Source organism: Quercus robur, chromosome 1 (assembly GCF_932294415.1).
Source record: "Quercus robur chromosome 1, dhQueRobu3.1, whole genome shotgun sequence".
Taxonomy (NCBI): domain Eukaryota; kingdom Viridiplantae; phylum Streptophyta; class Magnoliopsida; order Fagales; family Fagaceae; genus Quercus; species Quercus robur.
Genome location: NC_065534.1, coordinates 18423005 through 18446832, shown reverse-complemented (window position 1 = coordinate 18446832; position 23828 = coordinate 18423005). Strand labels below are relative to the sequence as shown.

At 34.5% G+C, this 23828-nt stretch overlaps 4 protein-coding genes across 4 annotated transcripts; 3 read left to right on the top strand and 1 right to left on the bottom strand.

The window, feature by feature from the left end:
• Nucleotides 1-839: 839 nt before the first annotated feature.
• Nucleotides 840-8763, bottom strand: LOC126724065 (pseudouridine-5'-phosphate glycosidase). Its single transcript, XM_050428217.1, has 13 exons — nt 8484-8763; nt 8158-8269; nt 7435-7545; nt 6409-6491; nt 5080-5139; nt 4891-4951; nt 4042-4148; nt 3853-3930; nt 2164-2209; nt 1945-2065; nt 1741-1826; nt 1415-1498; nt 840-1186 (listed from the first exon to the last, which is right to left on the bottom strand). The coding sequence occupies exons 1-13, from the start codon at nt 8736-8738 to the stop codon at nt 1164-1166; spliced, it is 1227 nt and encodes a 408-aa protein (XP_050284174.1). The 5' UTR covers nt 8739-8763; the 3' UTR covers nt 840-1163.
• Nucleotides 8764-13241: 4478 nt separating this feature from the next.
• LOC126727293 (egg cell-secreted protein 1.2-like) lies at nt 13242-13631 on the top strand. The gene has a single exon (XM_050432911.1). The coding sequence runs from the start codon at nt 13242-13244 to the stop codon at nt 13629-13631; it is 390 nt and encodes a 129-aa protein (XP_050288868.1).
• A 3570-nt stretch (nt 13632-17201) lies between these two features.
• On the top strand, nt 17202-18101 carry LOC126727207 (uncharacterized). The gene has a single exon (XM_050432805.1). The coding sequence runs from the start codon at nt 17202-17204 to the stop codon at nt 18099-18101; it is 900 nt and encodes a 299-aa protein (XP_050288762.1).
• Nucleotides 18102-21521: 3420 nt separating this feature from the next.
• LOC126727069 (uncharacterized) lies at nt 21522-22916 on the top strand. The gene has a single exon (XM_050432579.1). The coding sequence runs from the start codon at nt 21522-21524 to the stop codon at nt 22914-22916; it is 1395 nt and encodes a 464-aa protein (XP_050288536.1).
• The last annotated feature ends 912 nt before the right edge of the window (nt 22917-23828 follow it).

The following is a 23828-nucleotide window of genomic DNA, read 5'->3' as shown; positions in this document are numbered from 1 at the left end:
CTTATCCAATAGATTCATTCATTGTTGCATTTGGACCAAAACTGAATAAAAAAATAAAAGTAAAATCTAAGGCCACCAACTGTCTAGTTGCTTTGTACCCATTAGCACAAGGTGATTGGATGGCATTCGAATGCAGTAAGAATCTTATGCTAAAATCATCCACAAAAAATTATCCACTTTGTACCAAGATCACATTCTTTTAAAGGGATAGGCAATTGTGAGGGAGGGTCAAGAGGGCATTGAGGTATTCATTAACATGGTGAGCATTTATTTCCCTAATTTTGTCATTTCAACATGACATAAAAAGATAAGGCCTTTTTAAAACATTTTCAGACACTAAGAATTTCAAGATCTTCATGACAGATTCTTGAGTGATTTAACTCACGAGAATAAGAATTATTAAAGTTGACTTTTTTGTTATTCCAATATGAGTTCATGCCATATTTTAGACTATTATATTTAAAATATCAATTTTTGTTGTTTAAAATAATCTTATACATGATCATGTAATAACTAAAGATTAATAAATTGACCATTGTGTACCATTTTTAAATGAAAAAAAAAAAAAAAAAAAAAAACCCATTTAAATACTTATAAGGATGTTTATTTTGGTGAAATAACACCCCACCCCCCTTTTTCTTTTTTTTAAAAAAACTCTTATGTAGTTGGTTTTAAAGGGAGTGGGAGGGAATTGACATTTCTTATATAAAAAGGTGAATTAGAATTCTTGCATTTCATGGGAATTGAGATATTCAAGGGAATCGTAAATCTAGAAAATTTTATCAAACAAACAAGCAAATTTTTAAATATTCTCAAGAATTAACAATTTGCATCCTGAGTAGAGAACACACCTAGAGAAAGGTAGAATTTTATTTTATTTTATTTACATGAACATGAGAATGAGATAACATAATAATACATATCATCTAGGATGACAACTGCAGGCTAGGTCATCTGCCTTCAAAAGTATAACTTCCCCTATTTGGGGTCAATATAACAAATTATACAGTACTTAATACACTTCATCAAATTATATGGCTAACTTAGCCTTTTCAAATCAGGTTTTCATTTTGTCATGAATGAAGGTCATATCAGGGAAGAACAACAGAACAAACTTGCCAAATTATTGGATCGCCCGGATTTTGATCAAAACAATTTGAGGCCTATGACACTGACTCCGCATTGCCTATTGAAAATAAAACAAGAGTTTCATCAGGGAGAGAACAGGGCAGCTCAATCGTATCCAATATTGAAAGCCAATTAGAACAAGCATAGACACACAAAACACATCTTGGAAACTCAAAGGAGCTCCTATTTTCCTTGAATTAATCAGGAAGCGTTTTCATGTAATTATTATCTCTTTTTTGGATCAACATCAATTAATTATTATCACACATCAGCAAACTGATCATACCTTTATTACAAGATTTCCTGAGCTGAGCAAGGGCCACAGCTATTCTTGTACCAACAAGAGCATTATTCTTCACAAGTGCCATGTCTAAGAGTTGGTTAAGAAAATTAAGTTAAAAAAAAAGGGTTAATTCAGGGCAACTGCTAGTGAAGATGGAAATGAATTGGGAAATAGAAATTGTAATGCAAATACATTTTTACACTCGTATGCTCAAGCAAAGAATTCCAGTTAACCTTTAGTAAATTTAAGCATAAATTATGACTTAGAATATGAAAATGTGAAATTAATAATATAATAAAAATTGTGCTAGAACAAAAGAAAAAGGATACTTGCAGCAAGTGAGGCTCCTCCAGTTAGTTCATTCACTTTGGAAAGCAGGAAAGGAGTTTCAGCATTTCCAGTTATGTTCTTATCCCTGAGGATGCAACTCCTACGTAAATTAGTGTTGTGTATATATATATATATATAGATATAAACTAGACAAGATAAAATAGCAGTTATAAGATTTGGGTGACAGGAAAAGCACATTTTACCTAGCCTCCTTAAGTGCTCTCTGTATAGCAGATTCAATTATGCTTCCAGAAGCTGAGTGTTCTTTGGGAATTGGAACTGCAAATAGAACTCCTGTATTAAGCTTCAGTTTCGTGTTTGCATCTGTAAAAATAAAAAATAAAAAAATGGAAACAGAAATGATTTAAAAAATTTTAAAGGCAAATGAAGAAAAAGATAAAAAGGCTGAGTTTGTCACTTGCCTATAAGCCGAGCACAGTCTTCTGGGCTATCTACACGACAAGGCACCTAGATTTTGTCACAATTGACCAAAAGAACATCAATACATAAAATTATACCTTAAAGTTATCTTAGACTGATACATTTGCACAAAAGTTCTGTACAAGAAGTCTAAAATCAGCATTTTAGAGAACATCAATATAACCATTTTCTTTCTTGTAGGTGTCATATTTATCAATACATCTCTTCAATTTCAACCACCAATAAATAAAAATAAAAGTGTTTTAAACAAAAACAAAAGGAGATCTTCTGAAGTTTATGAAACATGCAACCACTTAAAGAATTGAAAGAAGGAAAAAGAGATTATACATTTTATTTTATTTTTTTGCTTAAGAGAATAATTATACTTGATTCACATGTGAGAAATTACCTAATTATACTTAATTTAGACCGCAAATTTTAAAATTACAGCTTAATCACTTTTAAACTAATCTAACAATTAACACCAAATTTAAGTTATTAACCAATTACAATGTGCATGGACATCAAATTAAGCACGGATAAACATGTAAAACATAAATAATGAGCAACCCACAGAAAATTAAAGACACAATACCATAAGATAACACTGGATGTGTTATCAAAGAGGAAAATCCAAGAAGTGGGCAGAAAAACCTCTCCATGGCACCACCGCCAAAATGATCCACTAGAATTAATAGTTGCAGTACATGATACACATAAAACCCTCCAAGCCAAGTACTATGTATGTACTCAAGCCCTCTAAGCTGTTGCTAACAACCAACTTCACTGAGTCCTTTCTTCAATCTAGCTACTAGATTCGCAAGTTGAGCTGCCAACTGCAAGCAACCAAGTCTCCTTGGATTTATGGAATTACTCCAGGGCTCCAAACAACACATACAATACTCAGCTGATAATAGGTGTGAAGGATTTAATCTCCTCTCATAGGATTTGGCAATTTGAGAGGGAGAAGGTAGAGAGAATGAGAAGGTTTTAGCTCTAGGGATTTTGGTCTCTATATAGCTCTTCAATATGGTATTCAAGCTACAAATTTCGTTGAAGTGAGGGTTATATAGATGGGCAAAGGGCTAGAACAGCAGAGAAATTTGTAACTAATTTCTCTAAGGTTCTGGCATTTTTGCTTGACACTTTGTGAAGTGTCAGACAAATTTGCTCTTCCAACAGATTTTCAAAAACTGATTTCACCAGACAGGTTTGGCTGACCCTCCAATTTTTGTTCAACCGAAATTCTTTGGTATGCACTTTTAACTTCAGCTTGAACCCTCTTGAATCCAATACAAAATACACCTCATTTCAACTATTGAAATACAAATCGATTGATAAAAAAAGTACATGGAAAATTGTCATGGAATTAGCCAATAATCTAAAGATCCTAACAACATGAAAAGGCAAGGGATGTATATAAATGTAATCCCTTTGCTACTACATATCAAAGAGGTTGAGCTTTTTATGTGCTAGAAGGCCCAGAACACAACACCACATGAATGGGTCCAATGTCAAATTCTAACGGCCATAAAGAAATTCTGGAAATTATAGTTCAGAGTTGAGACAACAATGACCTGGGCAAATTTTCTGGACTTAAAAAGTTTTTAAATCAAAACATTTTGCTTATTGAATAAAGATCAATACAACTCTAAGAAACATTGCACTGAAATAGAGTTCAACATCAATACCTTGCAGCCACTTGTTTCCGTAAAAAATGCTGGAAACTCATTGGTTTTGTAGGCAGCAACGCAAACTCCCTGTGTTTCCTGTAATGACAGATATAAATGTGAGATTAATTTTTTTTTTTTTTAAACAATAATTTATAAGTCATAATCTGAATCTCTGTTACTCATAATGATACTGGATATAATAAATACCAAATATTCCAGGGTCCTGGGAATATCTAATATTGATTTGACACCAGCAGAGACAACTGCTACTGGGGTCCTTCCAAGCTCAGTAAGATCAGATGATATGTCCATCGCTGCAAAGGAACAATAATGAATATGCATCCCGCCTTCAATATTAATTCACAGATTATTAAATTCCAATCAATCAATAAAGAACTTGAAATTTTTTGGAACAACTAGTTCATTCTTGAAAATTCATTTAGCAACTTGTATAATTTGTAAGTAAGTTTATTAACTTGAATAATTAATAGGTACTAGAAATATCATTACCATGACTCAGTAATGCAACGCCATCTCACAATCCATTGTTGGAGGAGATGTGGCTATTCACATCTTTCCATCATAGGTCTATTCTCTTATGTTTGTTGGGGGGAAAAGTTCATTCTCTTTTATTTTATTTTTTGCAAACACAAAATGCAAAATAAAAATGAAATCTACCTCTAGAGAATAAGTGGAAAGATAAACTGGTAACTGCATATATTTTAAATTGCAGAACAGATAATTCTGAATGAAAGATTCCAATACCATTACAAACATGCCTGTTCTTTTCCTATTCCATACTCCAAATCAGACCATCAAATGGACATAAACTCAACAACATACAGATTAGATGACTTAGTTGTTGATTAAACAAAACCCTAAACATAAATGGGTTTGGTTCAATGAAACTTCAGGAAAAAACAAGCAAGACCATCCATAAAAGATGGGCCCGTGATTCCAAAGACCAAAACAGCATATACGGAGTCTTACGCAAGGGAGGTGTCTATGCACACCACCTTTTTTCTAACATCATGATATTCATAGAGGTAAACTTACTGTGCTCGCCATGTCTATGCACTCCTCCAATCCCCCCAGTGACGAATACAGGGATGCCAACCTGATGAGTTGAACATTAAAATATTATCAAAACCTACATTAAGGACACCAGAACTGTAAAGATGTCCATAGTACACCTGCATAAGCAAAACCAGAAGGCAGAGCAAAAACTAAAAATAGAGTAGTCACCATAGAAGCAAAGAACATTGAAGCAGAGACAGTGGTTGCACCATTCCCTCTGGAAGCCACCTAAAAAGAGAACAAATAGCACGAAAAATCAGCAGGAAAAAAAATGAAAAGACAAAAAAAGAAAAATCATAATGACAAATAAGAAATTACTTATGTCAAAGTTATACTATATTACTAATTTATACAATATAAGTAACACAAAAAATCCTTTGAAAATATTTCATTACAGAAACTTTCCCATATGGCCTATATGTCAACAAAGCAGCTATTTTCCTGTCAGCCTTTCAAACTTCTTGCCTCTGTCAGACATTTATAGTCATTGTTGAAGCTTCTCACCACAAAGGCAGATACTGATACCAAATTCATCTGTTATATAGGCCAACAGGTTCCCCAAACAAAATGTCCAAATCTCATGGTTCTAACAACTAAATAAATTAACAAAGGCATGTAAGTTCCCAGCCAAGAGCTTTGTAACTCAGTGGCATAGTTTGCTCTCCTTCATTAGGAGAACCAGGGTTCAAATCCCCCTCTCATATTTTGGTAACCATCGAAAAAACAGTGCATGTTCCCCAAAGTATTCAAATTTAATCTGAATATCTAATTGGCAGCAGTCAACATGCCCTAAAGGAGACTTGCTTATAGTAAAGTTTATCAAATTTGTCTATTTTCCTTTTGAAATTAGAATTTGCTACTCTAAAAAGTGCTTTACAACTACTTTCTTCTTTTTCCTACCTTTTCTAATTAACAGCAATAGTAGGCTAATTAATAAAGGATGGTCTCCCCCTGCCCAATTTATCCCCTCTCATGGGTTCAACCTTCAAGATAAAAGGAGGGGGGGGGGGGGGGGGGGGGTGAGATAAAGGCCCGTGCATATCTGCAACTCTAAGAGACAGAAATGATGGATTTCTTGATATGATATACCCACAATTTATGATAAAGGGTTCTGTTGATTTGATTTCAGTGAACACAGAACTTCTAGACTTGGATGGTCATCACAGAGTTTGTTTATGATTGAAGAAGTTTAGATCTACTTATAAATTATTTATTTATTTTTGGACAAATATCTACTTCTAAATTATTTTTCTGTAAAAATATAATTTTTAAATCATGGATAGTGTTACTCTAGCACCATCATTGTATAAAGGATCTCATTCTAATAGGATTCTCAGATCTGCTTAAATTAAGATGTGAAAAGAAAAAATGGGTGGCAGACTGGCGGTGACAAACTCTGAATTTAAGTAGATCCTATATGAACTCCAAGCAAATATCAAAAGAAAGAGCTTTCTAAAGAATAACAATCATAAGCTTAAATGATCAAGAGCTACTCACAACAACTGCAATGTCCCTCCGAGCTGTCTTCTGAACTCTTTTTCCCAAAATGGCGAGCCTCTCCAATTCTTCCATACTCAATCCTATGCAGAGATATATTTTACATTATAGAATGAAGTAAATTATAGTGTATTCTACACCCTAGATAAGATAACCAACTTTTCTATAATTGCAGGTTACAGCCAAGGTGAGGCAAGGATTATAATACAGCCCCACCCCCCCCAAAACAAAAAAATAATAAATAAATGAATAAGTGGACACAGACACGGACACACATGTCCTTGAAAACCTCAACAAGTGTTCTACTAATATTTGGGCTAGCTCCTTCATAGCAAGGCCCAATCAATTAGGGACAAGAAAGCAACAAAGTTGGCCAGACCAGTTTCCCACTGAGTAGATAAAGCAAAGGAAATATCATCTTCATTTCATGAACTTTAGCTATTCTATTTTACTGCTCTTTTCCCAGAACATATTGAATTTAAAAAGCTGAGCCCTTGACAAAGCTGATGTATGGAACACTAACTCTACTCCACCTATAAAACTAGATACAGACTTCAACCATTAAACTGATACAGTGAATTTATTCTTTGATTTAATAATGATCTGTCTTTATTTGGTCAGCTACTATCTTTGTACATTGCAATAGGTTTCCCTGTAACAATGTCTTTACCATCTATGCTCTGTTCTATATATGTAGGATGAGTTTAAGCAAATGGCATCACAGATTCACAAAGACATGCTGTTAAGCCAAAGTTATCTGTGACAGTGACAGATCCCACTTAGAAAGTATGTCAAACTCACCATAGTCGGATAGTGGAGATCCATCTAATTTTCATAAAATATTCCAGAATTTCTCAGAACTTAGCATACTGAATAAAGAAAGCTGTTTAAATTTATGTGTTACAATAACTAGATCAAGCTATTAGTCTATTACACTTGATTTACTAGAAAGGGCCTCTTAGACGGTCAATTCTCCAAGTGTACGTATGTGCATATTTAGTACAAGAACAAGTTTAATGTAAACACCTACACATGGTATGCCATCTAAAATTGCAATAGTAGCAGGAACAGCTCCGTTGGTCCTAACAATGGCCTCCACCTCCTTTGCAGTTTCCGAATTTAGAGGATATGGCATTCCTGAATATACATAAAGAATGCAAATCAGATTCCATTTTACATCTAATTATGCAGTGTGTTGTAAACACAAATGCACACAAACACATTATTTTTATTTCTAAAGATTCAAGAAAACCATTTTTAAAAATTATGTAAGTTCGGGACCAGAATCACTTGAAATGCTATGTAAAATCAAATAAGGTTCAATTTATATTATAATTCCAGCTTCATAGCATGATTTCCAATTCAAAAGGATGCCAAGGGGAACTGCGAGTATCTAGTGAACTTTCTGAAACACTACACAAAGCCTTCCGAAAGAAATACTACCATCAATAAAGCAAATTGTAAGACACTATAAAAACTTCACAGGCCTCATCACAAAGTATCTAACAAAATAATTAGACTCATAAAACCTATAGCCCGTACTTTCCCATTACAACACACATCAAAAAAATATACAAACCAAAGTTAAAATCTTAAACTTTATGTATCAAAAAAACAAAAACAAAAAATCTTAAAATTTAACAAAAAGGGGTTTAGCAGTTTCCATCAAATTTCTCAAAAAAACTAAAAATTCATAAAACAAAAGCATCAAACTAGCAAAAACACATAAAATTACAAAACTGTTATTACCATGTGAAATAATGGTGGATTCAAGAGCAACCACCGCATCCCCACGTGACAAAGCTTCAGAAACCTCTGGAGAAATCTTTATTAAGTCTCCGCAAAACCCATCACTGCCACCCTATAGAAAAGTAAAAACCCCCCACACACACACAAAGTCAAAGAACTGTAAAAGAGGCTCCTTTATTAAAAACCAAAGCAACCATGAAATGAACACCACACTAGAATCAATGGGTAACAGTTTGTATATTAGTTAAACCATTTAGAGCATTTAGATTAAAACCCAGAAGTGAAAAATTGTGAAGCTTGAAAATTTGGATGCAAAAAAAAAAGACCTTGTTGTTGTTTGACTCTGTGGGATCGATGTGTCTTTGGAGATTGGAGATTCGTGCGAGTGCAGAGGATGCCATTTCTGATGACTGAACTGAACTCAGCAATGTTAAGCCCAAAGGGTCTTTGCGTTGAGGGTCTATTAGTATTTGGCACTTCCTATTTTTTATATTCCGTTTGTTTTCGATCATAAAGGTTTTCCGGAAAATGTTTTCTGGTGTGTGGACCGAAGACAGAAAACACAAGTGTACAGAAAACATTTTCTACTGTCAACAGAAAACAAAATGTACAAAGTAAAAAGTACAAAGCACTACAAAAATTACATATCATAAATGGTTTTTATAGTTATAGTTTTCCTGATCAATACCTGGCGTAACTCTAAACGATATTACACCACTTAATAACTTGTTATTAGATGCAAATTTTGGCAAATCTACCGTTAAATGACATTATATTCATATACTCTATACTTGCAAAATTTCACGGTAATTAAAGATTAATAATCATGTTATCAATCAATGGTTTAAATTCAAGTTGTTGTAGTTTAAAATAATTCATAAAAGATGAGTTTATAGATCACAAGGTAAATAACATCCGATTAGCATGAAAAGTGGCATGCATGTTAAGCACATATAGAACATGTAATTCAACGGTGTAATTCTTAAAATATGAGTTTAATAATAAGTTATTAATTGGTGTAACATTGCTTAGAATTACACCAAGTGTAACTTGAACCTAACACATTGCTTAGAGTTACACCAAGTGTAACTTGAACCTAACTATACATACATACATATATATATATATATATATATATATATATATATGTGTGTGTGTGTGAAAATAACTATACATTGCTTAGAGTCATTTCTTGAAAATATTTTCCTTGAAACAAAATGGAGCAAATTTGTTTCCCCCTCCCAATAAAGTATCATTTTTTTTTCCTAAACAAATGTCATTTTCATATAAACATTTAACATCTCCATATTAAAATTTTATCCATGTTTTTTTAAGCCCCATAAAATTCTTTTGTAGTTTTTTAGAAAAGAAAAAATTGAAATTTTGAGCAATTAAGTTAAATTAAAATTAACAAAACTTTCTCCCAAAAAAAAAGTTAAATTAAAATTATACAATTTTTTGTTCTTTTTTTAATTTATAAATTCATAACTTTTGTTTTGAGAATCTTATAAAAATCATAACTTTAGAACATATTCTTTATTGAAAGCCCGAAATCTCCGCTACTAACTTTATAGCTAGAACTCTACTTCCTATAATTCTTCTTTTAAAAAAAATAATACTCCTACAGCACCTCCTTTTAAAACGCTACCTCCTTTTAATGAGAATAAATGCTAACTCCTACAGCACTGTACAAGGAAAAATTATTAGGTACTTCCGGAGTATCATAAATGTATATTCCATCCTCTCATATAAATGGTAGGTTCCACTATGAATTTAATTAGTAGGACCTACCATTCATGTGAAAGGAGGGAATACGCATTTATAATACTCCGAGAGTACACAATAATTTTCTCTGTACAAGACTAGCACTAAAGTAAAAGCAACTTCCTATGATTCTTCTAGAAAATAACTAGCATGGGTGGCAACCGAAAGGAACATGCTGCCCCTTCAATATGAAATTTAAAATAGAGTTTTTATTCAAAAAAGTATGAAACTATGTATTAAAAAATATATATCATGCAATGATAACATTATTTATATAAGAATTCTTTTTTGAGAAAATATAAAAGAATTTTGATTACATACAAGTTTAGCGTAATTATATAACATACAAATATCTATTTTATAATAATAATTTCTTAGAAACTATTTGTTCAAGGCAATAGTCACTCGCTAAAAAATTATAAAAATGATAACAAATATCATTTTCAAATAATAAACAACTGAGTTTTGCTAATACATTTTTACAATATTTAAATTATCACAATGAATGATACTATATGCAATTAAAGGTTTTCATCAAGTACTTGCAACCATCCGCAATAGAGATCTTTATTCATACTTCATTCTTTATTATCTTACATTCTATGCATCTAGCTACGGTGTTTAGCTTATTTAGTTTTTAATAAACACCCTTTTAAGTAATAAATAACTTATAAAAAACAAGATAACAAAAGGCATATATTCATCAAATTACATAAAATTATAATTTTAGAAAAATAAAACCTACTAAATCAATGTTCTCAAGGTAACAAATAGAACACCCTATATAGTGGGAATAGTTTAGACTACCACATAAAACTCAAAAAATGTGAAGGAAATTTTTGGGATATTAAAATTTAGTGGGGAATAGGAACCATGACATTTCATTAGGGTTTAATTGAAAGAGTAACAATAGGGGGTATTTACTTGGTTCCAAAATATAAAAAGAAAAATTGCTCGGTTTTAAAGTTTAGGAGGAAAATTGTGAACTAACCAAAACATAAATGGGGAAAGTTTTTATTTTTTTTTATTTTTTATTTTTTTTTAAGTAAAACTATGTTGTCGCTTGATAAAATAAAACAAAAAAAAAAGTCAACCTAAGAAAATTGTGAATTAAACATGCTCACCAAAATTGACTAAACCAAAAAAGTTTAGGAACATAACAAAATGTCACAATAACTTTAATTTTAGTTGTGATTAGTCTCGGCCTAATAGTTTATTATTTATTTTTGTCCTACAAGAAACTAACACCTCAGTAGTTGTGAAAATATGTAACAACAACAAAATGCCATAATATTTTCACAATTTATTTATTTTCAATTGTAGTGAGTCTCGTTTTAAGAACTTATTATTTTATTTTACTTTGACTTGTAAAGAACTTATACCTTAGCAATTGTGAAAGTATTGTGATAATAACAAAATGTCACACTTTCACAATACATTTATTTTAAATTGTGGTAAATTGTGGTATGATATTTTATTATTTTATTTTGAGTTGTGAAAATATTGTGACAATAACAGAACCACTAGCTACTATCTTCCTTCATCATCAAAAAATGCAAAGAAATAATAAAAACTGAATGCATAACATTAATGCCTGTGCATATTTGCACAAAAACTATAGCTAAAATGCATTTTGCACAATAAATGCATAAACTGACATGGGTGACTTTTGGGGTTCGTTGAGCAAAATTTGGCCCTTATGCCATTTTGCATGAATTGATACAAATGCTCTTAAAAAACTTACACCGCAGTTTTGAAAATATTATGATTTTAAAAAAATGTCACATTTTCACAATACATTTATTTTAAACTGTGGTACGTCTTGATATGATAATTTTTTATTTTATTTTGATTTATATGCAATTGACACCTTAGCAATTGTAAAAATATTGTGACAACACCAAAATGTCGTAACTTTTTTACAAGAGCTTTATTTTCAGTTATGGTTGGTCTCGGTCTAATAGGTTATTATATATTTTATTTTGACATATAAGGAATTGACACCTCAACAATTGTGAAAATATTATAACAATTTATTACAGGGACAAACTTAGGATATAGAATGAGGGGGGGGGGGGGGAATGTATGAAAAAATAAATCTTGAAAATCAACTTTTTAATACATTACAAAACACTAATCCATTAAAAGTGAACTCAGCGTTCTTTTAATTTTCATAATTAAAAGAATTGACTAAACCAAAGCATGGTAGAAGAGCTCTTGACACTTTTAATATAGTTAGTAGAAGTATTTGAAAAGCTAAATATTTTTTTTAATTCTTGTATTCCAAAAAAATAAATGAAAAGGTGAACAAGCATAAATGACAAAAAAAAATGTTAAGGACCACAAAATTTTTCACAATTTCTTACCACAACTATAACATGGCAGAGTATGATTGATGAAGAAAAATAGTGAGTCCATGTGTAAGTGATGGTTAACCATTCATACTCTGCCATGTCAAAGTTGTGGCAAAAAAATTGTGAAATAATTTGTGATCCTAAAACTACTAAAAAAACATTAAATTTAGATTTTCCACTATTTAAAAATTAGAAAAAAATAATAATTTTTTTGTAATTAACTTGTAAGATTATATAGCATTAGTAGAAAATTTTAAAAAATAAAATAATTTGTGTTTAGCCAGAAATTAACTTTGAGCAATAGCAATATAAGATTATTTCAAGTTTTCACTCTTGTTGGTGGCTTTTGGGTTTTGCTTAGGAAAGGATCATGCGATGACTTATTAGCCCTCTTGAACATGACCATTAGACACTATTTTTGTAGATAGGAAACATATATTCATAAAGTTTAAGGGTTTGATTTTGTCAAAATTACTTCCACCTGTAAAATTTACCATAAGATTTGATTTTTTTTTTTTTTTTTTTCATTTGTGGCATGAATTATATTTGAGAAATTGCAATTAATTTGCCATCCCTTGTCACTCCTTTGGAATCAATTGTTGTTCCCAGAAGCCACTATGATTGGATGCTAACTATTGCATTGCACATTTCTATTTATTATTGATTAAAAAAAAAATTACATCCTTTCCAATTGTTTTTATTGCACCTTTTAACCCTAGCCAAAAGTCCCTTAACCATAAGCTAATATATTTTACCCTAGTAATACCCTTCTTAAAAAAACTTTTGCATGAAATCAAAACTTCTTTCTAGATTTTTTATATAAAAAAAATTTAAAAAAAAATTCTTGAAAATTACCTCATTTCTTACACCTGTATAAAAAGCCTCTCACACCTAAGCTTTTCTTCATCTCTCTCCATTTCTATCACATAGCATAGAAGCACACACCAGTACACAAAGGCAAACACCATGGCTATGAACAATGCGTTTATCTTTATGGTCCTTGCATGCCTTTTGGCAAATGCAACTGGAACAAGGGACCTTCCCATCAAGCCAGGATACAAATCTGTGTCAAGCTTCCAGGTAAGTGGAGACCAAGCCAAGTGCTTGAACCTACTGAGTGGCATGAACTCTTGTACGAGTGACATTGTTGATTTCTTCTCTGATAGGCTGACCAATCTTGGCCCTAGTTGTTGTAGTTCCATTTCCACCATCACCAAAAATTGTTTGCCTAGCACACTCGCTTCATTTGGTTTCACATCAGAGCTGCACAACAAACTGCAAGAACACTGTCATGCAATGTCTAGTCTTGCTACAGCTCCTATTGCTGGCTCAGAAGCTCCACTTGCTAATTATTAGACGATGATGATGATGATGATGAAGTGGAAATGGTTTAATTTCTTGTGGTTGAGGTCAATATTGGTCCTTTCAAATAAAGTATGCAATTGTCTGTTTGTCTTTGGATACTTTTGATTTGCATATGGGTGTCATGATCTTCATGTTTTCTAGTCTGCAATGTAATAGTGATTAGTGATCCTCATAAATAAATCAAGTTTGAAACTGATCCAGGTTTCTTTGCGTCAATTGAACGATGATTGTCATGGTCATTCTAATTTTCAAGAATACCTCCATTTATTAAATGTACGTTTTATTTATTAACAGTCTAGTCGATAATAGCATGGTCATGCTAGATTATTAACTTCTAAAATTTTAAAGGTTATCCCAATCGTGAAGTTTAAAAATCAATTTTCACTCGCTCTAGAATGAGTGAATTTGATTTTATCATGGTAAATTCAATTCCATTCATTTCTCAATAGACAGATAGGATTTTAAAAATTCCATAATAGAATCACTCTAAAAATTTTAAAAGATCTTAATCTCACTCATGCGTTTTGAGTAATACCATGTTTAATCATAAAAGGACTACTCCATTTTGTTTTTTAAATGGAGAGGGCCTGTTTCAAAATGAATAATTGGTATTTCAATCCATCAAATATAGAGTGGCAACTAATTTAGATGGTGTGACCAAGGGTAGATGAAACCTAGTCCATTCGATCAATCTTGGTCCGATTTGAGCCTTTATGTTCAAATGCACTGATGAAATATCAAATTGTAATGACTATATTGGTTTTTTTTTTTTTTTTTGGGACTGATATTGATGTTTCTGGTGGTACAATATAAATAATTAAAAATATAAAAAATGCTATTTAAGTTATAAATTGGGTTAAAGCAATACACTAAATGATACCAAAATATTTTGTTTTCCTTGACCAAATCGAAATGACCTTCAATACGATATTGACTACCTTAAGTTGAAGACCAACAACCTATCTATGATAAATTGTTGTATTGAATGCCACTAACTTATCGAAATTGCAAGCAAACTATTGATTCTGCCTATAAAGTCGTAACTTAATATACGTTTTCTCTTGTCAAGATTGTTGTAGTTCAACTGACACATTCTAATGTTTTTAACAAAGACATCTTGCACTTGAATTCCCCAACTCCAACTATTGATGTAAATAAATAAATAAACATTTTCTCCTCTCATCATATAAGAAGGTAAGATCGAAAGGTCTAAATTTATTTTGTATGAGTATATCACACAAAATATATATATATATATATATATTATATAAACTGAACCCTATATTCTAAGCAAATAGTGGAAATTTCTTGACTAATAAGAATATGCAATAACTCAATTTACAGAACATTTCGATGCATAGCTGGTAGCCTATTTTTAGTGGAAGATTAGTAATTCTTCAACATTATGATACGACCCCGTCTCGGCCGTGTGTAGCACCTCTTTTCCCGTGTGGGGCTATGGTTAGATCAAGGAAATTCTGGAAATTAACAGAAAAGAATAAGGATAAATTTCTGGTTATGCTTCGAGGGATAACCGGGACCTCCTTAACAAGCAGAAGCTTGATTGTTTTACTGGAATATTCAGATGCTTCTTATTAATAAACGTAGGCTATAAATAGCCTCCAACTGAGCATACAATGCATTCCTAATGATAAAGATAAAATAACATCAAGTCCTATCCTATTTCCAACTCCTATCTCTGTTGGACACGCCCAAGCAGAGTCATTATTTGAAAAGCAACCCTAAAAACATAAATAAGATAACCATTAATAACTCCTAAACAAATCCTAAAACAATCAGATAACTTCAACAAGCTAGAACCAATCTTGTGAAGCAGATAACACTCATCCAGAGCAGCCAAGAGATAGTAACAACTGTGCTGTATAATCTGATCTGAACTGCTGTCCAAATCCACTTCAACAAGCTGGTTCGTAACACATTAGTTTTCTTAAAACCAAGCTGATGAGAAGCCTTACTTAAGATATCAAGCCAGGATGAGTACTCTAGAGTCTAGACATGCTCTGATGCTCAAAATATCCTCATATATATGGCATACTCTGTTCCCATATACCCAAAGCAATTCAAAGTTTGTTTAAGAACATCAAGAAATTCAACTCGATTGACCTGAACTAGCAAAAAAAGTACTGGTGCCACAAACAAATTATAATATCCTTCCATAAAACACTTGAAATTTAGTGATTAACATTAAAACTTTTACATTAAGTTGCTCGGTTCCGAGAATGATCTTACAAAATAATCAAATATCAGGAATATTAGTTCAAACCAAAAACGAACAAAAGTGTAATGCATTCAAAAAGATTCTCCAAGATGAGTCAGAGCCAGAGGTCATAATTTATGAGACCATATCCAAAATTCTACTCTAAAAGTTAGCTTGCTTAAAATTTTTGTATTTGCAGATCATCTAAAGCTCAAGATGTTGACAATGTTTGAGCAGAACTCCTTTAGAATGGAAGTGGATGCTCTCCAAGATTTTTTCATACCCATTTCTAATATTTTTGCCAATACAGATCCTCTAAAGTTGTTGACAATTTTTAACCAACAACACCACAAAGGAATTGGAAGCTCTGTAAGAATTTTGCATTCTCATAAAAATACTTCTCTAAGGTTTCTTTTTCTGCCTTTAGAGTCTCTTCATCTGGACGTACTCTAATGTTCTCAATCGTGACAGTCTTTAAGCAATGCCTCCAACATGGATTTGGAAGAAATTTGCAGCAACTAGGATTCTCCTCGTCAAAAATAGGCTTTTTATAGGAGAACTGGAATCAAGCATAGAGTTTTTAGGCATTTTATAGGAGAATTGATTTCAAATCATGACAACAATGATAATCATCTTCTACTAGGCAAATTTTCATAAATGCACTGCTATGAAACTACCACTTTGACAAATTTAAGCATCTAACTAGGATATACCAAAGTAGTTGCAGAAAATAGGATTCTATCATTTTTTTTTTTTAGTAAAAGGTTCTATCATTTAACTTAAAATAATTTTCTACTAAGAACTTTAGTGTTCAAGTTAAATAATATCTATGAAACTTCTCTCTTCACTCTACCTCATAAGTGGGACCTTTGTGTACTGTGTACAATATTTTTTTTTATTACACATACATACTAGTAGTACAAAATGATATGTCCACAATATTTTCACAATATTACTATAACAAATCTTAAGTGGCAGGATGTTATTGGTTATTATTGTCAGAGAAAAAAAGTAATCTTAGTGTTAGGTTCAAATTTGAACCAATAACAATTAACTACCTATAATTTGTTTGTAAAAATATTGTGGATTTAGCACTTTTCTTTTATACTATAAACTTTAATTCTCAAACCTAAACTTTCCATTTTGCATTCAATCACAATTTAAAGGAATCTATGAGTAAAAAAATTCACTAGCAACACATGTACATGCACCAATTGGGTCTCTCCCGTGTAGGAATCTCTCTCTCTCTCACTCTGTAAGAGAATTTTCTCCTCTCCCTTTGGTAGAGAACTTAGCTCCCCTGTTTGGGGTTTTCCATACCCTTTCAATACAACCTTTCCTCAATGGAGCAAGAAATCATTGAGGAGCTGCAACACCTCTGTTTGACTAAGGAGGAAACAGAGGATATCCTAATTTCTGCGCAAAGTCGGGATGATCTTTTGGAAGAATGCTCATTAAGCCTATTTGGAAGACTACTTTCAGATAGGCAGCAAAACTTGAGAGCTCTGAAAAACACATTGAAGGCAGCATGGAAGATGGGATCCGAGCTGAGAATAGTAGATGTTGGGAACAATACTTTGCAATTTAAATTTGGCTCCAGCTATCAGCGTGATTGGGTTGAAAACAGTGGGCCATGGAACTTTGAGAATAATTTGTTTCTTCTTTGTAGGTGGAAGAAAGGCCTCACTGCTGCAAATATTGTATTTACTCACTCCCCCTTTTGGGTTCAGCTATGGGGCTTACCATTTGAGCTCATGTCAGAAGAAGTAGGACAGGACATTGGAAGGAGTTTAGGGCGTTTGATAAAGGTTGATAAAAGGGCTAGTCAATCGGATCAAGCCAAATTCCTACGCATTAGAGTGGATCTCCCAATAGAAAAGCCACTTCGTAGAGGAGGGCATATAGTAAACAAGAGTGGTGAAAAATTTTGGATCAATTTTAGATACGAAAGGCTTCCCACATTCTGCTATCTGTGTGGTCTGCTTGGCCATGATGACAAGCACTGCAGAATTCATGCAGATTGGCAAAACACGCCAAAGCAATATGGAGAGTGGCTAAAAGCAAATGGAGCTTTCAATGGTGGAAGTGCAAAGCAAATGAACTTCAGCAGTAAAAACTTCAGTGCAAGAAAAGATGTTAATGGCAGTGAAGGCCAGACCGTTGCTGAAAATTTTCTGCATGTTACACCGGCGGGTTGCAGAGATGGAAATGTCAATGGTGGGTGTTTTCAAAATTCAAAATAGTGGACAAGTCAGTTCAAAATCAGAGCTGTAGCGTGTCAGATACTCAAGCGCGGCAGGCAGTGGAAGTCAGGTCTGAGGGAGACATAAAGGAAAATGAAATGTGGGATACAAGTCAAAAAGCTGAAGCGAGCACAGAGAGTCCCATTCCCACTCAACTAAATGCGTCTGATCTGGTCACAAGGTTTGGAGAGAGAAGCACGTCACAAAGTAGCTGTTTATCAGCTATGAATGTGGAAAGTAATGCTGAAGTCACAAACCCACAAAAGCCACGATATTGGGCCCAAATGCAAGAAGCAAAAGCAGACCAAGCAGCAGCCCAAGAAGTCATTAAGCACCAAAAAGGAAAGGGCCGAATTAAAAGAATAGCACGGGAGAAAGGCCAAGCTCAAAGAAAGGAGAAGCAAGCTATCGGCCCAATTTCAGGTACAAAACGTCAAATTGCTTTGCTATTTACAGAAGGGAAAATAGAAAATTTAGATAATTCAACCAGGAAAAGAAAATGTGAAGGTTTGAATCACGTTGATCATGGTGTTCATGGTAGTATTATTGCTGATGTTGCTCATGATGTTCATGATAGTATTACTGTTGGTGTTAATAATGGCAATGATAATTGTGTTCAGAATGATGTTGCTCTTGGTGTTCAAAGTGTTGCTCATGGTATCCATGACGAATTTGATATATCGGCGGTGGCTGCAGAGCAGCACCACCGGAAGCCATGAATTCCTTAGGTTGGAACTGCCAGGGGCTTGGGAACCCCCGGTCAGTTAGAGCATTGCATGATTTGGTGCGGTGCTGGGATCCCAAAATAGTCTTCCTCTCGGAGACTAAGGCAAGGAAAAAACGAATAGAGAGAATCAAGGAAAGAATTAGGTTTGCAAATGGTTTATTTGTCCCTTGTTAAGGCAATAGTGGGGGGCTGGCTCTCCTGTGGGCAAGAGAAATTAACCTGGAGATCAAAAGTTTTAGCAGTCATCACATTGATGCTGTTATCACAGAGGAGACCTCGAATTTTAAATGGCGATTCACAGGCTTCTACGGTCACCCCCAAACTCATATGAGACAGCAGTCTTGGGATTTGTTGGAGTTTTTAAAGAATCAATCTCAGCTCCCTTGGTTTTGTTTTGGAGATTTTAATGAGATTTTATCAATGGAAGAAAAGTCAGGTGGGGCGGTAAGGTCACAGAGCCAAATGGATAAATTTAGAGATGTGGTTAATACTTGTGGTTTCAAAGACTTGGGATACTTGGGGCCGGATTTTACATGGTGTAACATGCAGTCTGGTGACAGCAGGATGTATTTGAGGCTGGATAGGGCTTTTGCAACCAGTGATTGGATTGACAAGTTCGGCGAGGTTAGAGTTAATCATCTAGTTGATTCAACTTCTGATCATTGTGCATTATATGTAGCGGATCGTAAAGTACCCAAACAGCCCCGTACTCGCCGCTTTCATTTTGAGGCTATGTGGGCTAAAAGTGATGAATGTAGAAATATTATTGAGGCTGCTTGGAGCAATGCAGGCAATGTGAACTCGGCAGAAGGGATGGTCGCTGCCTTGAAGGCCTGTGCCATGGATCTTAAGGCTTGGAGCTTTGCCACTTTCGGGCAAATCCCAAAGAAAATACAGGAGAAAAGGAAAAGGCTTAGCAATCTGGTTCAATTGGATAAGGATGGCCTGTTGGGTGAGGAAATAAATCAGGTGAGGAAAGACATTAATGATCTTATTGATAGTGAAGAAATCTATTGGTGTCAACGATCGAAAGCCCATTGGCTCCATGAGGGAGATAGGAATACGAAGTTTTTTCATGCTCGGGCTTCGGAAAGAAGGAAGCAAAATAATATCTTAGGTGTATGGGATAAACATAATAGTTGGTGTGGTGATCAAGATAGTATTGCTAAGACAGCTATATCCTATTTTGAGGAAATCTACACTACTTCTTGGCCAAACCAGATTAAGGAAGTAACCAATCTCATTCCAGTTAAGGTAACGGAAGAAATGAACACGGAGCTGTCCAGAAGCTTCACCAAAGAAGAAGTCATTGCAGCCCTTAAGCAGCTTCACCCAACTAAGTCCCCAAGCCCTGACGGTATGTCTGCACTTTTCTTCCAAAAATATTGGAACATTGTAGGCAATGATGTAATTAATTTAGTCCTGAATGTACTTAATTCTGATATGCCTATGGTTGAAATAAATAATACTAATATAGCCCTTATACCAAAAAACAAGAATCCTCAGAGAATGACTGATTTTAGACTTATCAGCCTTTGTAATGTTGTTTATAAGCTTATTTCTAAAACTTTGGCTAACCGTCTTAAAGCTATTCTTCCATATATCATTTCAGAGAATCAAAGTGCTTTTGTGGCTAACAGACTTATCACTGACAATGTCTTGGTGGCCTATGAGATTATGCACTATATAAAACACAAAAGGGGCGGGAATGATAGCTTTATGGCAGCAAAGTTGGATATGAGCAAAGCATTTGACAGGGTGGAATGGTCTTTTATTGACAAGGTTATGAGGAGGATGGGCTTTAATGAGACTTGGATTGGCTTGGTGATGAAGTGCATAACCTCGGTAACCTACTCGATCATAATAAATGGTTCGGTTCATGGATGCATTGTGCCTTCTAGGGGTCTCAGACAAGGAGACCCTCTGTCTCCTTATTTGTTCCTGCTTTGTGCTGAAGGCTTCTCAGCTCTTATTAATGAAGCGACAAGATGCCAGCAGTTGAATGGAATATCCATCAGTAGGGGGGCTCCAAAAATTAGCCACCTTTTCTTTGCCGATGACAGCCTTCTATTTTGCAAAGCCAATGGTGCTAAATGCAACAAGTTGAAGGAAATTCTAAGAATATATGAATCGGCTTCAGGGTAAAAGATCAACACCGAGAAATCCTCAATATTTTTCAGCCCTAACACTTCTCAAGAGAGAAAGGATGAAGTCCTTAGTATTCTGGGGCCTATGAATGACTCTCGGCATACAAAGTATCTTGGTCTCCCATCAATAATTGGTCAATCAAAAAAGCAAATTTTTGCGGAGATAAAAGAGAAGGTTGGTAAAAAGCTGGCTGGTTGGAAGGGCAAGCTTCTCTCATTGGGAGGCAAGGAAATTCTAATCAAAGCTGTGGCTCAAGCCATCCCCTCTTATACTATGAGTTGTTTCCTTCTCCCAATGAGCCTATGTGAAGACCTTGAAAGGGATATGAGAAGCTTTTGGTGGGGCCAGAAACAGCAGGAAGCTAAAATTGCTTGGGTCGGTTGGAAGAAAATGTGCAAGCCTAAATCCCTTGGTGGTATGGGTTTCCGCAACTTGCATGCATTTAATTTGGCCTTGCTCGCAAAACAGGTTTGGCGGATTCTTATAAACCCAAGCTCCTTAGCAGCCCGTATTTAAAGGCGAAGTATTTTCCATCAGAGGACATTATGAATGCAAGCCTTGGCAGCAGCCCCTCATACACTTGGCGAAGTATTTTCCAAAGTCTTGAAGTCATTAAGAGCGGAACCCGTTGGAGAGTTGGAAATGGGCATTTAATTCACATTTGGGAAGACAAGTGGCTCCCTACTCCTTCCACATTCAAAGTTATCTCCCCTCCAAAAGAATTTGGAGATTTCCCCATGGTTTCCTCTCTCATTGACCAAGAGACTAAGTGGTGGAAGCCTAATGTGGTAAGGATGCTCTTCTTGCCTTTTGAGGCGGATACTATACTTAAAATACCCCTAAGTCAAAATCTGCCAGCGGATTCCCTTATCTGGATTGGGAATAAAAGAGGGGTGTTCACTGTCAAAAGTGCATACTTCATTGCTGCTAAGCTCCAGGCGGATAAGGATTTGGGGGAATGCTCCTCAGGGGATTCAAATAGTATCATTTGGAAGAAACTATGGAAATTGAAGCTCCCTCCAAAGGTTAAGATTTTCTCTTGGAGAGCTTGTGTAAATGGCCTTCCAGTGTTTCTGAAAATGGCGGAAAGAGGAATTCATTTGGGCTGTGACTGTCCTGCCTGTGGGGAAGAAGTTGAAAGTCTCACTCATACGTTAATCTTGTGTGATTTTGCTCTCTCTGTATGGTCTCTATGGCAAGACTGCCCTCTGATGTTGCTTGTTAATGCTACAAATTTCATTGATGTAGTGCATAATTTCTGTACAAGGCCCAATGTTGAGCACTTAGAATATTTTTTTGCTATTGCTTGGGCAATTTGGCACAATCGGAATTTGTTAGTGCATAATGAGAAGGATCTCTCTCCTCTACAGGTTTGGGATTTGGCGAGAAGTGTTCTAGAAGATTTTCATGAAGCCAACGATGCTCTCTGTTCTACAAAGCAAAGTTCAAATGATGGCTGGATGGCCCCTCCGCCTGGGTTTTTCAAGGTGAATGTAGATGGCGCGTCGCCTTTAGATGGCAAAGGCATCTCCGGGGTTGGTGCAATTGTTCGTAACGACGAAGGCAAAGTTGTCGCGGCGCTGTGCAAGGCTCTGCCTTTGTGTTTTCCAGCAGAATGGGCCGAGCTCTTTGCTTTGGAGCAAGGCGTCCTTTTGGCTCAACAGCTGGCCATCTCCAACGTTGTATTTGAATCAGATGCTGCTTCTGTGATTCAAGCTATTTTGCAGGATCTTTGTGGAGGTGTAGCTGGTCATATAATTCAAGGAATTCAGAGAGCAAAATCTTCTTTTGCTAGCTGCTCCTTCAGTCACGTGAAAAGGGCTCATAACGGGGCTGCTCATAAGCTTGCCCAGTTTGCAAAATGGAATAATGCTAGTCATGTATGGAAAGATAATTTTCCGTTGTTTTTAGACTCCCTGCTTCAGTCAGACTATGGCTGATGGTTGTTCTGTTTCAGCTCTGGCTGATGGTTGCTCTGTTTCAGCTCTGTTGTATTTCTCCCTTTAGTTAATGATATCTCATTTTCTTCTCAAAAAAAAAAAAAAAAAACACATGTACATGCACCATGAGTAATTACAATAAAAATCTTTGCCAATATATTATAAACAGCTAGACGATCCATCTCACCAAAAGTGATATAGCTTAATAACTTTTAGCAATATAAGCAGTTATTTTTTAAAATTTTTAGTGTTTTTTTTTTGGGGGGTGGGGTGGTTTCTAATTTCAAAAATAATGAATTTTTCTCTTACCTTGAAAGATGTGGTGTCCTCCCAGGGTTTTACGTTGATCCGATAAGCTATTACTACAACCTCTGGAAGAGGAGAAATCCAAAGCAAGTTATCCACAAGTTTGTCAATTTCGCTTCCTGTATCTGGCCATGATAGTGATACCTTTAACTGCTTGACAAGATATGATGGGGATGGTAGAGTATCTCTCAATTCTTGCGGTATAACCACATCCTTCACAAACCAACAAACAAAATCTGATTTCAGCTTAACAACACTGAAACAAATAATGTACAAAAATTCCTAAGATAAGAAAATAGATGTAAAATGAAACGAAGCAAGAAAATCAAATAAAAGAGAGGAAAGATACCTTAGCAGACTGAAATCTTAACAAATGCAATGATTTGGAATTACTTAGCTTTGAAATCAATTCAATCTTTTGAACATCCCAAAGATTAATAGGCGACAACATCTGGTAGATAACTTCTGACAAATAAGCCGAAGCATTCAATGAAAGTGATAAATTGCTCCAACCCAAATATGAGAGTTTAAGTAACGCAGGAGTGTCAAGCTCGACTTCAATCAACTCTTTGCACATATGTAAGTATAATTTCTTCAGAATATGAC